This window comes from Carettochelys insculpta, chromosome 7 (genome assembly GCF_033958435.1).
Source record: "Carettochelys insculpta isolate YL-2023 chromosome 7, ASM3395843v1, whole genome shotgun sequence".
Classification (NCBI taxonomy): Eukaryota; Metazoa; Chordata; order Testudines; family Carettochelyidae; genus Carettochelys; species Carettochelys insculpta.
The window spans coordinates 76,173,456-76,188,549 of NC_134143.1; the positions used below are offsets into that span (position 1 = coordinate 76,173,456).

Genomic DNA, 15,094 nt, shown 5'->3' on the forward strand with positions numbered 1-15,094 from the left:
TCCCCTGCCGCTCTGCCTGCCGCACCACCCGCTGCTCCACCTGCCATCCCTCCACCGTCTGCCACCCTGGGGCCTGCCGCCGAGGGGGACCATGGGCCTGCGGACACTGGGTGCTGGAAAATAGGGTGCGGGGCCGAGGACGTTGCCCCCCCGTACATATTCCCCCCATGTTTGTAAACAGTTTTTGTTCTGCCCCCCCATATACATAGTTCCCCCCTTCCATTAATAATAACGTTGCAATGTTTTGTTTCAAACAATATTTCCATTTATTTCAAAGAAAAGTGTGGGGGGGGGGTGCTCTCAGGTGCTCTGTGGTGTGGGCGTGGGGGCAGGGAGTGTTGTGGAGGATGGGAGGGTGCAGTGGGTGGCTCACCAGCAGCTGGCCCTGCCAGCGTTCACCCTGCAGCCTGGGCAAAATGGGCCAGCAGGGCCTCTCAGACCTGGATCCCCTCAGGGTCGACCTGGCGACTGGGGGCAGCGGGTGGCTGGACGTCGGCCCTGCCAGCCTCCACAGCCCAGCCCTGGAAGAAGGTCTCTCCCTTGCTCTCCAGCAGGTTGTGGAGTGCGCTGCATGCGCCCACAACCTGGGGGATGTTGGTGAGCGCTGCATCCAGGCAGGTGAGGAGACACCTCCAGTGCCCTTTGAGGCGGCTGAAAGTCCACTCGACCACCTGGCGCACATGGTTCAAGCGCGTGTTGAACCACTCTTGGCTGGCTGTGACGTGGCCCGTGTAGGGGTGCATGAGCCTGGGCCGGAGAGGGTACGCCGCGTCTGTGATGACGCAGAGGGGCAGGGTGGTGTCCCCCACAGGGATCTGCCGCTGTGGGATGCAGGTCCCCACCTCCAGCCAGTGGCACAGGCCTGAATTTCTGAATACCTGGGTTTCGTGGGTGCTGCCAGGCCAGCTGACATAAATGTCCAAGAGGCAGCCCCAGCTGTCCACCAAGGCCTGGAGGACCACGGAATGGTATCCCTTCCTATTGAAGAAGCGTCCTCCGCTGTGCTCTGGGGCACGGATGGGGATATGGGTCCCATCCAGAGCCCCAAAGCAATTTGGGAAGCCCAGGCTGGCAAACCCCGTGATGGCGGCATCCGGGTCCCCAAGCCACACAAGCCTGTGGAGGAGCAGGGCATTGATTGTGCGGACGACCTGCAGGGGAAGGACATGAGAGAGCACTGGTGAGGGGTGTGCAGGGTGTATCTGGCCCTCCAAACAGGGCTCCCCCCCTCCCCACAGGGCTCACCCCCCCCCGGGTCCTCTTACCTCCATGAGGACAGCTCCGACGGTGGCCTTGCCCACACCGAACTGCTGCCCTATGGATCGGTAGCTGTCTGGAGTGGCCAGCTTCCAGACAGTGATGCCGACCCATTTCTCTACTGTCAGGGCACGTCGCATGGGGGTGTCCTAGTGCCGTAAGGCAGGGGTGAGCCACTGGCAGAGCTCCAGGAATGTCTGTCGGCTCATCTGGAAGTTCTGGAGCCAGCAGTCATTGTCCCACTCGCCAAGCACCAGCCACTCCCACCAGTCCGTGCTCGTGGGGTATCTCCACAGCCGGCAGCGTGTGTGGCAGTGGGGGGTGGGGGCTGGGAGGGCAGCAAGGTCTGGGGCTGCTTCCTCATCCCCTGGGGGCAGCTCCTCTTCCACAAATAAAAGATGGTCAGCTGCCTCCTGCATAGCACTGAGCAGGGCAGCCACTGGTCCTGCAGGGGTGGGTGTGGGGGCCTCTGGCTGCTGCTGCTGCTGCTGCTGCTGGGGGTCCATGCTGCTTACATGGGGTGTGCGGGCTTGTGGCTCCGCAGACCGCATGCTGTGCATGCTGAGTGTATCTGGGACGGGCCCTTTAAGGGAGCGGCTAGTTGTTGCCCCGGAAGTGCTAGTCCGCCCTGTGACCCTGTCTGCAGCTGTTCCTGGCACCCTTATTTCGATTTGGGCCGCTTTGGTGTGTAGACGCTCCCCTGCAGCGCCTACTTCGATGTAGTGCTGCCCAACGTCGACGTTGAACGTCGACGGCACCAGCCCTGGAGGATGTGTAGACGCTATTCATCGAAATAGCTTATTTCAATTTCACTACATCGAAATAAGCTATTTCGATGTAGCATCCCAGTGTAGACGTAGCTTATGTGTTTCATCACCTATGTTGGTTTGGCACAAGGGGAGGCAACACCTTGCACAAAATATTCCTATTCATTCTTCTCTTAAAATACCGTGTCTTATACTAGATGGGGATGTATATATACTAGCTGGAATATATTTTTGTAAATCTCTATTGCCTCCTATACTAGTGAGAACTGCCAAATTCATATGCTGGACAGCGAATTTGTATCTGCTTCATACATGCCCTAACTTTGGTTCACAGCCTCTGGTTCAGCCTCAGATCTTGCAGCAGGCCCCGCTGTTCCAGGCTCTCTCTCTCTGACAGCTGATTCTGAACTGCAGGTACAGAGCAACAGTATAGACCAGGGGTCAGCAACTGTTCCAAGGTGAAGGGCTGAAATCTGACCTTTTGACCTCTACGTACAGTCCAAGTGCCAGTGAAACTTTTTAAAGTTGCAAATAGTCCTACTTACAACAGCTTCATTCATAAACAAATTAAGACATAGAGCTTTACCGTTTAGGTGGTGACTGGTAGCATTAGCTAGTCTTTTGTTAACCCACAGGCAGCATGGCTTTGAACAAGCTGCCGGCTGCATGGGGGAGGAGGGGTAGGGTTTAGTTCCAGGCTCGTGCGCCCATGAAAATACACTCGCATGCCACTCCTGGCATCTGTGCCAGGGTTTGCTGACCCTGGTAAATTGCACATCAAGGCAGCCTTGCAGCTGCTTAAAGAGCCTCACTAAGAGGCTTCGGGCCACCATGCAGGCAGCTGTCTAGCTGGGAGAGGGGCACTTCTCCCTCAGCAGCACAAGCTCCCTGCACAGGATAATGGAGTGTGCCTCCCTCAGCCTGTATGAAGAGGACATAAGGAGGAGGAAGGGAATAAGTGATAGGTGCAGGATGAGTGGGGAGGAAAATTTGGAGGTCTTGTCTCTCAGATGGGTTTTAGCAACAAGCAAGCTAGGAGTGGAGAGCCTTCATCTGGGTTGGGTGGGGAGAGATGGGAGCATACTGCATGGGGCAGATAGGTTTGGTGAGGGTGGGGACCAGGGAGTGAGTTTGTAGGCTGTTGAGAAGCAGGACTCTCTTCCAGTCTCTGGCTGGGCTGTGGCAATAGGCGTGGGGAAACCAGATTGCATTAGGTGGGGGAAAGAGAGGGTGGGTAGGTACTGGCATACGTGTGGTGGGATGGGAAGTTTGGCTACATCTACACGTGAAGCCTACTTCGAAGTAGCTTATTTCGATGTAGCGACATAGAAATAGCCTATTTCGATGAATAACGTCTACACGTCCTCCAGGGCTGGCAATGTCGACGTTCAACTTCGATGTTGGGCAGCACCACATCGAAACAGGCGCAGCGAGGGAACGTCTACACGCCAAAGTAGCACACATCAAAATAAGGGTGCCAGGCACAGCTGCAGACAGGGTCACAGGGCGGACTCAACAGCAAGTCGCTCCCTTAAAGGGCCCCTCCCAGACACACTTGCACTAAACAACACAAGATCCACAGAGCCAACAACTGGTTGTAGACCCTGTGCATGCAGCATGGATCCCCAGCTGTGGCAGCAGCAGCCAGAAGCCCTGGACTAAGGGCTGCTGCACACGATGCCCATAGAGCCCCGCAGGGGCTGGAGAGAGAGCGTCTCTCAACCCCTCAGCTGATGGCCGCCATGGCGGACCCCGCAATTTCGACGTTGCGGGACGCGCAACGACTACACGGTCCCTACTTCGACATTGAACGTCGAAGTAGGGCGCTATTCCTATCCCCTCATGGGGTTAGCGGCTTCGACGTCTCGCCGCCTAACGTCGATGTTAACTTTGAAATAGCGCCCGACACGTGTAGCCGTGACGGGCGCTATTTTGAAGTTAGTGCCACTACTTCGAAGTAGCGTGCACGTGTAGACACGGCTTTTGTTTGGGGTGTCCTGACTGAGGCTATGTCTACACAAGCCTGGAAGAGGGTCTGATTTCGCATGTCTGGTAGAGACGCATGAAATCAGCCTCTCAGGGGTTGCAGTTGACCCCTATACTCCTTGGCAGACATGAGGAGCAAGGAAGGTTGATTGTCAACCTTGTTCAGTACAGACAGCCAAATAAGCTCTGCAATTACTGTAGCTAGAATTGTGTATCTGCTGTCAACTTACTTTGCCTAATGTAAAGTGACAGAGAGATAGGCGTATTAGTCTGTATTCTATCAGTATTTTATATTCTATCAGTATTCTGTTTGTATTCTATTTGCCATGTTAGTCTGTTTTCTAGCAGTATTCCATTATTGCTTTTTTTTTTTTTGTCCTAGTGTAAATTTAGCCTTACTCTCATTTGGGCTGCAGCAAGAGTCAGAGATGCTCTCTATCTCAGCACTGCTGTAAAACATTAAGGCTGCTTTTGTGGATAAGGATTCACACTTCAGTGAATGAACACTGGAAGCCTAGCTCATGAACTTTGTATGATTACATTTCAAACAAAGTTTACATAGGTGTTAATTATCAGAGAGGTAGCTAAGTTAGTCTGTATCTTCAAAAACAAACAAGAAGTCCTGTGGCACGTTATAGACTAACAGATATTTTGGAGCATAAGCTTTCGTGTGCTTCGTCAGATGCACGAGTGAGGGGGTTTCAGAGGAGGATTTAAGGAGGGAGTCTCAGTAAAGGTGGGAGCAGAGCTGACAAGGTCTATTCAGTCAGGTTGGATGTGGCCCAGTCTGTACTAGCCTTTGGGCCATATCCATCCTGACTGAATAGACCGTGTCAGCTCTAGCCCCCAACTTTACTGAGACTCCCTCTTTAAATGCTCCTCTGAACCTCCCCCACTCATGCATCTGACAAAGTGAGCCTTTGCCTACGAAAGCTTATGCTCCAAAATATCTATTAGTCTATAAGGTGAAACACAGGACGTATAGATGTTAATGGCTCAAGTTAACGAAGTAAAGGATCTTTTAAACAGATTTTTTGGTGATGTGTGAAATTCTGATTTTAATGATTTTTTTAAAAATCCTGTGTTACTAACACATACATGGTAAATTGTTAAATCTAGAAGAATTTTATCATCGATCCTGCTTATTTGTTTGGTCAAGAGATTTCCATAATTTTTTTAGAGTTTATTTGGGAAGAAGTACTAGCATTAAGTCCAGATCTTTGGAGTTATGGCTAGTAACTATTGGATTACTATTTTAGACATTTAGCACTTTAAAAGCTAACAATGACTTATTTGAAGATGAGCTGTCGTGGGACAGACCCACTTCATCAGATCAATCTAATTTCCAATACAGCCTGACATTTATAAGTACAGAGGACCAAAAAATTGCAATAAAAACTGACAAATCAAATACATAGGACTGAAGGAGGGAGACAAGAGAAGGATGTGTCAAATCTGAATATGAAATTAACATGTGATATGAACAGAGACATCAATTACCTCACACATTACAAGGACTGCTTCCCTTCCTTTGATGCTTGTAATTATCTCAGGCAGGACACTTAACATCCCCCCTTCCCCTCAAGCCCCTTCTTCAGTCCTATGTACTTGATTTGCCAGTTTTTATTGCAATTTTTTTTTGGCTAGACTAACATGGCTACATCTCTGTTACTACTGCAGAAATTGTATTACATAACTATTTCTGGCTGACACAGATTTGTTTAGCATCTTAAAGCTTAGCTGTGTGTGGATCATATGCATGCGAGACATGTAGTTTTGTGAGTTACAAAAGTCTGGGGCACGCTAGTGTTTTGGCAGATGCTTCATTTTTGAGAGCAGATTTAGTGGTGGAGATTCTGAAATTTTAGTGATCTATGGGAGGAGGTTATTACTTTGAGGCTCTGGTGCATATTTTTTATGCTTTTATTTATATTGGTTTTTTCAGTATGCCCCATTTTGGTGTGTTTACTAGCTGGAGTTGTTAGAAAGGATGATAATACATGTGTTCCAAGGGTTGTGTTAATTTTCTTTGATTTCATATTAAACAAACATCTTAAGAACTGCTTCTTATTAATGGCCCCTTAATATTTTTAATTCTTCCGTACCTATGAACTGTTTAAAATATAAATTTGAAGCTAGATTATTTGTGTTTGTTCTCGTGGTGCACATCCAAACAGAACCTCAAAGAAAACTCAACCCATCTAAGGATGGAAAATGTTAGAGGGAACACTGATAGGTGCCTGCTCTGCAAGTACACCAAGGCTGGACCACCCTTGCAAAAATTAGTGAGTACTCAGCTTCTCCCGCCCCCAGTGCTTCCCGTTGGCCTGCAGCTGCACCAATCAATTCCTCTCCCTCTGACTCGGCATGAAGAGGCAACTGGGGGCGAGGAAGGGGGAGTGGGAGGAGCACAGACGAGGCATGCTCAGGGGAAAGGGCAGAACTGAGCGGCAAGAAGTGGGAAAGGATGGAGTGGGGGTGGGGGTTTGAGAGAAGGGGCAGAGTGTGCGTGGAAACTGGAGCAGGGTAGAGGGTTGAGTATCCCCTGGGTCTGGAGTAAGATGGTGCCCATGAAAGAGAATACAACGCTATCGTGTGACAAATGGAACTGATGGTGAGTTAGTGTGGATTTACTCGTGAAGACCACCAGAAATGGGCTTATTTTTATAAGGAAACTGGAAAGAGAAAATGTTTGCAGTTCAGGGAGATGACAGAGGCAATTAGCAAGACACAACAGATGTGGGGGGTGAAACCCAGGAAAATTTAGGGGTGGCTCAGAGATAGCCCTGCCCACCCAGTTCTGCTGTTCCTCTAATGGCCCCTTCACAAGATACCTTAATGTTCTTTGGCAGAGGCTTGTTCTGAGTCACTGCCATTGTGACTAATGCAATCACAGCTGAAGCAAAAAGGAACCCCAGGATGAGCAGGGTCTTTCTAGGCCAGGATGTCCTTGGTTTGGTACCTATGACTGGAAAAAAAGAGGAGATTAGGAACCAGGCCAACTACTCCAAGTAGGAGCCACAGCTATTGCAGCTGCTGGGACAGTCAGCACCGCTCCTTCTCTCCGCCACAGCACAGAATGTCTGATTGGTTTTCTAAGGGAGAAGCCACGACCATACCTACCATCATTCTAGAGTAAGAACATGACTGCAAGGCCACGTCAACCCAATGTGGAGTACAACAAAATACAGGGGCAGTGGCAGGCCCAGGTAGTGCCTTCAAACATGTTCTGCACACCATAAATTACATACAAATTTGTGTTAATGTAACACTACACACAAAGATGTACAATTCAAAAAGTTGTGGTTTCCACTGCAACTGCTACTCAGGCTCACTGTGACCCACATACACAGCCTTCCTGTCACTGTACTGAGTGGAGAGAGGTGGGTCTCAATCCCCTACCAAGGTAGCCTCTTCTGAAAAGTGAAATCATTTGTGGAGAAGATCCTGCTCCAAGTTGCATTACCCCTTACACAAGTGCCATCATGGCTCCAGATACCTTCCCCCCTCCTCACCTCTACCAGCCCCATTCTGGTCTGTTACCTTCTCCCATTCTCTTTCTTACCTCCCCGCACCACACATCCCAGCTGCAGTCACCTTTCTCCACTACCATCACATTCCCCATCCCCTATCATCACTCTCCTCCCTCAGTCCCTTCCTGGCTCAGGTCATGTCCTCCCATGCCAGCCACAACCACCTACCCCGCCTCCTTTGCTCCATCCCTCATTTTCATTTCCCCTCCGTTCCAGCTCAATCCCATCTCCAGTCACTTTCCCTCTCCACTCCATCTCCCAGGCTGGATCCAGTCAGTCATTCTTTCCCCTCTAGTCCTCCATGCCCCAATCCTGCATCCAGTCATCTGCCTCCCATTCCCATTCCCATGGCTGTGCCCAGTCACTTTCCCCTACCCAATTCCATCCTGCTTTGTCTCCTTTGTAGGTGGACACTGAGCAACATTAAGTCAAAGTGAGCCCCTTTCTCCAGCTCCACCTGGGCCTGTCTCCTCCCACATGAGGCCTTTCTCCCCTTCAAGTACCTCACTGAGGAGCATCCTCGCTTTGGCTATGGCTACACTATAATTGTTATTTTGGGATACAAGTAGCAACTCCATGGCTGAACACTGTGCTCGCAATAGCAGCGCTATTTTGAGTGCAGTATTCTGGTGCCATTACCACTCATCATAGGAGGGGTAGCGGAAACTTTAAAATAAGTTAACTCAAAATAAAACTATGCAGTTTACCTCTGCTCCCAACCCTGACCCCAGGCCCACCGACTCCAACCAGCCTGGCCTAGAATTACTTGAGGCAGGAGGCAGATGGCAGCAGCAGCTGCATGGGGTCACCTCCCTTTGGCCTCTCCTCCCCTCCACACTTATCACGCAGCCTTCCATCACTCTCCCAGGCTCCTGTGCCCTGCTTCTTTGTGGATGGCTGGAAATGAAGGCCTCTTAGCTGCCTGTGGAGAAGCAGGACTCTGCAGACCAGGAGGGCATAGCAAAGCACTCATGGTGGGTGAGGTGAAGGGAGAGAAAGGAAGGGGAGCAGAGGAGAAGAGGCAACACCTTGTGGCAGCTGCTGCCACCACCTGTTCCCAAACACCACATAAACCTCCCCCTTTCTGTCCATCGCTTGGGTGGCTGTTGTGGGACCGCCCCCCCAAAAGTGGGGACTTCAAGAGGCCACCATACCTCATCCTGTGGATAGGATGGACACTATTTGCCCTTTTCTGGTCTTCAGGAATCTCTTCCGTGACTTTCCAATGATAATAGGTATTGGCTGAGATACCTCCTCAATTAGCTACTTGAGTATTCTAGCGTGCACTTCATCAGGTTCTGGAAACCTGAAGACATCTCACTTGTCTAAGTAATTTGTAAATTGTTCTTCTGCTATTTTAAATTTCTGATCCTACCTCTAAAGGAAAAGGATCTCTAAAGGAAAAGGACTACACCTTTTTCTGGCAGGGTAAAGCCCAAGAAGAACCCAGGGAGCATGGTGTTGGCTTTGCCTTCAGACACACCCTTCTACAAATGCTGGAATTAGTCACGGGCAGATCAGAAAGACTCCTTGAGGTCATACTTCAAATTTGCGCCAGTCCTGTCCACCTGATCAGCGCTTACGCGCCAACCCTGTATGCCACACCAGAAGTAAAAGACAAGTTCTATGACGTGCTTAGTGCTGCCATAGTGCAAATACCTGCTCGCGAACAACTGTACATTTTGGGTGACTTCAATGCAAGAGTTGGAGCCAATTGTGACTCATGGCCTTCCTGCTTAGGCCACTTAGGTGTGGGAAAAATGAATGAAAATGGACAGCATCTTCTTGAACTTTGCATGTACCACAATCTGTGCATCACAAACACATTTTTCCAAACCAAGCCACAGCACAGAGTGTCATGGAGACACCCAAGCTCGAAACACTGGCATCAACTAGATGTGGTCATCACTAGACATGATAACCTCAAAAACGTCCTTCTGACACGCAGCTATCACAGTGCCGACTGCGATACAGATCGCTCACTAGTTTGCTCCAAACTCAAGGTGAGACCCAAGAAGCTGTACCACTCTAAACCAACTGGAAGGCCCCGCATTGATGCCAGAAAGACAGCAAACTCAGAGAGAGCCGAAAAGTTCAGAGACACCCTCGAGGAGAATCTGCGCAGCAGCCCTTGGGGTGCTTATGTGACATGCAGATGGCAGCATCTGAGGGATACAATTTACAACAGGGCTTTGTCGGTATTTGGAAGAAGAGCTAGTAACACATGACTGGTTTGAAGCTAACTCTGATGAGATGATTCCAGCCATCGAAAAGAAGCGCGCTGCACTCCTGGAGTACAAACGCTCATCGAGCCAGAGTACCCTGCAAGCACTCAGACCAGCCAGAAAAACAGGACAGCGGACAGCCAGGCGCTGTGTCCACAACTTCTGGCTTGAGCCATGCAGCAGCATCCAGACCAGGCCGATTCTGGTAATCTCAGGTGACTGTACGAGGGCATCAAGAAGGCATTAAGACCCACCCAGAACAAGATGGCACCTCTGAAATCCAAATCTGGTGAAGTCATCACTGACAAAGCCAAACAGATGGAGCACTGGGTCAAGCACTACTCCGAGTTGTACTCATGCGAGAACATTGTGGTTGATACAACCCTCAATGCAGTCGAGCTCCTACCAGTAATGGATGAACTGGATCAGGAACCAACTGTGGACGAACTGAAGAAAGCCATTGACAGTATTGCAGTAGGAGAGGCCCCAGGCCAGGATGGTGTACCACCAGAGGTAATCAAGTGTGCCACAGACACTCTCCTGGAACCCCTACATGAGCTACTGTGCCTGTGCTGGAGAGAGGGAGAGGTTCCACAGGACATGCGCAACGCTAACATGGTAACCTTGTATAAGAACAAAGGAGACAGAAGCGACTGCAACAATTACTGTGGAATTTCCCTCCTAAGCATCACTGGTAAACTGTTCGCTCGCGTCATCCTCGGCAGACTCCAGAAGATTGCTGAGAGGGTGTATCCCGAATCGCAGTGCGGATTCCGCGCAGAGAGATCTACCATTGACATGGTCTTCTCTCTGAGACAGCAGCAGGAGAAATGCAGGGAGCAGAGGAAGACACTCTATATTGCCTTCATCGACCTGACCAAGGCCTTCGACTTGGTCAGCAAGAATGGACTGTTCAAACTGCTCCACAAGATAGGCTGTCCACCACGGTTACTCAAGATGATCCAGTCTTTCCACGAAGACATGAGAGGAACCGTCCAATATGACGACACATTATCAGATGTTTTCAGCATCAGGAGCAGCGTCAAACAAGGATGTGTCCTTGCTCCAACATTGTTTGGGATCTTCTTTGCACTCCTCCTGAAGCATGCCTTTGGATCTTCAACAGAGGGCATCTTTTTGCACACAAGATCTGAAAGGAAACTGTTTAATCTTGCAAGGCTGAAAGCTAAGTCTAAGGTGTGGGAAGTCCTCATCAGAGATATGCTGTTCGCAGATGATGATGCTGTAGTGTCACACACAGAAGACCAGCTTCAGAAACTGCTGGATCAGTTCTCCAAAGTGTGCAATGACTTTGGGCTTTCCATCAGCCTAAAGAAGACAAACGTACTTGGTCAGGACGTTGCTGAACCTCCATAAATCAGTATTGGCAACTGTACGTTAGAGGTCGTCCACGAGTTCGTTTACCTCGGGTCCACCATCACTGACACCCTGTCGTTGGACACTGAGCTAAATAGGAGGATTGGAAAAGCAGCCACAACTCTGTCCAGACTCAGCAAGAGAGTGTGGAACAACATCAAGTTGTACACCCACACCAAAATGCAAGTCTACAGAGCCTGCATCCTCAGCACCCTCTTTTATGGCAGCAAGTCTTGGACCCTGTACGCCCGCCAGGAAAAGAGGTTGAACGTCTTCCACTTGCGCTGCCTCAGGCGCATCCTTGGAATATCATGGAAGGACAGAGTGCCCAACACTGCCGTCCTTGAGCAAGCTGGAATCCCAACCATGCACACCCTCCTCAGGCAGCGTTGGCTCCGCTGGCTTGGCCACGTCCACAGGATGAATGATGGAAGGATCCCAAAAGACATCCTGTATGGTGAGCTAGCCTCTGGCAAAAGGCCTCCCGGAAGCCCCCAGTTGCGCTACAAAGATGTTTGCAAGAGGGACCTCAGGGAGGTAGACATCGAGCTGGACAGCTGGGAGGAGCTGGCAGATGATCGTAGCAAATGGAGGCAGGAACTACACAAGGGCCTGCAGAAGCGTGAGATGAGGATCAGACCCACAGAAAGCACAGTAAGGACCTGCCAGGCATCCATTACACATGCAACAGATGCAGCAAGGACTGTCACTCTTGTGTGGGCCTTCACAGTCACAGTCGACGCTGCAAATGATGATCCCAAATGGAACTACAAAGGGCGCGATCCATAGTCTGCATAGACTGAAGCATGCCTACTACTACTGATCCTACCTCATTTTTACCGGCAAAAACAACGAGAAGTCCTGCAGCACCTTATAGACTAACAGATATTTTGGAGCATAAGCTTTCCCAGGCAAAGACCCGCTTTGTCAGATGCAATGTCACAAACATCTGACAAAGCAGGTCTTTGCCTAGGAAAGCTTATGCTCCAAAATATCCGTTAGTCTATAAGGTGCCGCAGGACTTCTCACTGTTTTTGTGGATACAGACAAACACGTCTACCCCTCTGGCACTGACTTTGCTAGGTATCCAATCACCACCAACCTGCTTGGTAAGAAACCAAAACAAAGTAGTAATTAAGCACTCTGCCCCTTTCATATTTTCTGTTAGCCTGTTTCCTTCTTCACTGAGGTATGGTCCTTCCCTGTTCTTGGTCTTTCTCTTGCTTCTATTGTATTTTTAGAATGTTTTCCTGTTATCCTCATACAAAGTTGGGAGGAATAATAAATCCTTTATAGGATAGGATAATACTTCAAAATGATCTGGACAAACTGCAGCAGTGGTCTAAAGTAAATTGGATGAAAATCAACAGGACAAGTGCAAAGAACTCTGCTTAGGAAGGAATAATCAATTATAGAAATAAAATGGGAAATGACTACCTAGGAATGAGTATAGCAAAAAGGGATATAGGGGGTCAAAGTGAACCACCAACTAACTAGGAGTAAGTGAGACATTGCTGCAAAAAAAAGCAAACATTCTGAGATGTAATGGCAGGTCTGTTGTCATGATATGAGAAGTAATTCTTCCACTATAGTCTATGCTTATTAGACCTCAACTGGGCTGCGTCTACACGTGCACGCTACTTCGAAGTAGCGGCAGTAACTTCGAAATAGCGCCCGTCACGTCTACACGTGTTGGGCGCTATTTCGAAGTTGAAATCGACGTTAGGCGGCGAGACGTCGAAGTCACTAACCCCATGAGCGGATGGGAATAGCGCCCTACTTCGACGTTCAACATCGAAGTAGGGACGTGTAGACGATCCGCGTCCCGCAACATCGAAATAGCGGGGTCCTCCATGGCGGCCATCAGCTGGGGGGTTGAGAGATACTCTCTCTCCAGCCCTTGCGGGGCTCTGTGGTCACCGTGGGCAGCAGCCCTTAGCCCAGGGCTTCTGGCTGCTGCTGCTGCAGCTGGGGGTCCGTGCTGCATATACAGGGTCTGCAACTAGTTGTTGGCTCTGTGTATCTTGCACTGTTTAATGAAAGTGTGTCTGGGAGGGGCCCTTTAAGGGAGCGACTTGCTGTTGAGTCCGCCCCGTGACCCTGTCTGCAGCTGTGCCTGGCTCCCTTATTTCGATGTGTGCTACTTTGCCGTGTAGACGTTCCCTCGCTGTGCCTATTTCGATGTTGGGCTGAGCAACGTCGAAGTTGAACATCGACGTTGCCAGCCCTGGAGGACGTGTAGACGTTATTCATCGAAATAGCCTATTTCGATGTCGCAACATCGAAATAAGCTATTTCGAAGTTGGGTGCACGTGTAGACGTAGCCCTGGAGTATTGTGTCCAGTTCTGAGCACCACATTTCAGGAAAACAAAACAACAATCATATAGCACTTTAAAGACTAACAAAATGATTTACTAGGTGATGAACTTTTGTGGGACACACCCACTTCTTCAGATCTATACACCTGCCAGTCCAGACCCAGTTACGAAGCACAGAGATCTAAAAAATTTTCAATAAAAACTGACAAGTCAAATACATAGAACTGAAGGAGGAGGGTGGGGGTGGTGATGTTAAGTGTCTTAGGCACAAAAGACACAAAAAACTTGGTGCCGATGCTTAACATTCCCTACCCTACACCCCTCTCCTTCAGTTCTACGTATTTGATTTGTCAGTTTTTACCGCAATCTTTTGGAGCTCTGTGCTATATAACAGGGTCTGGACTGGCAATTCTATAGATCTGAAGAAGTGGGTCTGTCCCACAAAAGCTCATCACCTAATAAATCATTTCATTAGTCTTCAAAGTGCTACATGACTACTGTTTTGTTTTGTTAGAATACAGACTAACACATCTACCTGCCTGTTACATTTCAGGAAAGATGCAGAAAATTGGAGAAGGTTCAAAGAAGAGCAATGTTTTCTACACATTTAATCTATGAGGGAAGTTTGAAAGAATTGGGTTTGTTTAGTCCAGAAAGAGAAGATTGAAAGGGGACATGACAATAATTTTCAAGTACTTAGAAAGCTGTTACTAGCAGGAGGGAGAAAACTTATTCTCCTGAACATCTGATGATAGGACAAGAAGCAATGGGAGGTTTAACTTGGACATTAGGAAAAACTTCCCATCAGGGTGGTTAAGCACTGTAATATGTTGTCTAGGGAAGATGGATGACGCACAGGGGGCACAAGAGAACACACGTACTCCAAAGGAGGAAGGACCAGCAGCAATAGATTGTGCAGGGGGGGACTAGTGCGGGGGACAAGTGCAGCAAGACAGCCCCAGCTCGCACTGCTCTCTGGCCATGCTATGCCATTTCCAGAGAGTGGCCCTGCTCCTTCCCCAGAGCAGCATGGTCAGAGAGCAACACAAGCTGTCTTGCTAAGACAGTGAGTATGGGGTGAGAGGGTAGCGTGCATCCATGGAGGGCCAGTGCCTGCAGTAGGAGTCCGCACCACTTCCCTCCACCCCTGTACTTACCAGCAGCGGCAGGGAGACTGCAGCAAAGAATCCCTGGCTCATGCTGCTCTCTGGCATGCTGCTCTGGGAGAGGGGGCAGGCTCACTTCAGCACTTCCCAAATTGGATTGGTGCAGTGTGGCAGGATAGCAACAAGAGTTACGGCTGCCTTTCTGTGCTTCCCCCATCCCTGCTGCCGATGAGTGGGGGTGGGGGCATGGATCTCTGCTGCTGGCACTGGCTCAGTGGCCTTGCTGAACCCTCAGGCCACCTTGGCTGGAAGAGACAGGGTAGGGACAGAGTAAGGGTGAGGCAGAAGTGAGGAGAGAGCATAGCAAGAACAGGGGAGGGTGGAAGGGGGAGTTTCCAGCTTTTCTCCAGGCTGGAGTAGGAGCACGTGACCGTTACCTCCCCCCGCCCAAGAGTTCCCCACACCAGTCACCTCTTCTAGGGAAGTTGTGGAATCTCCATCACTTGAGATTTTTTAAGAGCAGG

The 15,094-nt window shown here is 49.6% G+C and overlaps 1 protein-coding gene across 1 annotated transcript in view; it reads right to left on the reverse strand.

Moving 5' to 3' along the window:
- The window catches only part of ENTPD1 (ectonucleoside triphosphate diphosphohydrolase 1), a 78,214-nt gene that overhangs the window by 38,142 nt on the left and 24,978 nt on the right, over positions 1–15,094 (reverse strand). Inside the window, exon 2 of the mRNA XM_074999386.1 lies at positions 6,845–6,978. Coding sequence (XP_074855487.1) covers positions 6,845–6,978 — 134 coding nt within the window. The remainder of the gene's footprint in view (positions 1–6,844; positions 6,979–15,094) is intronic.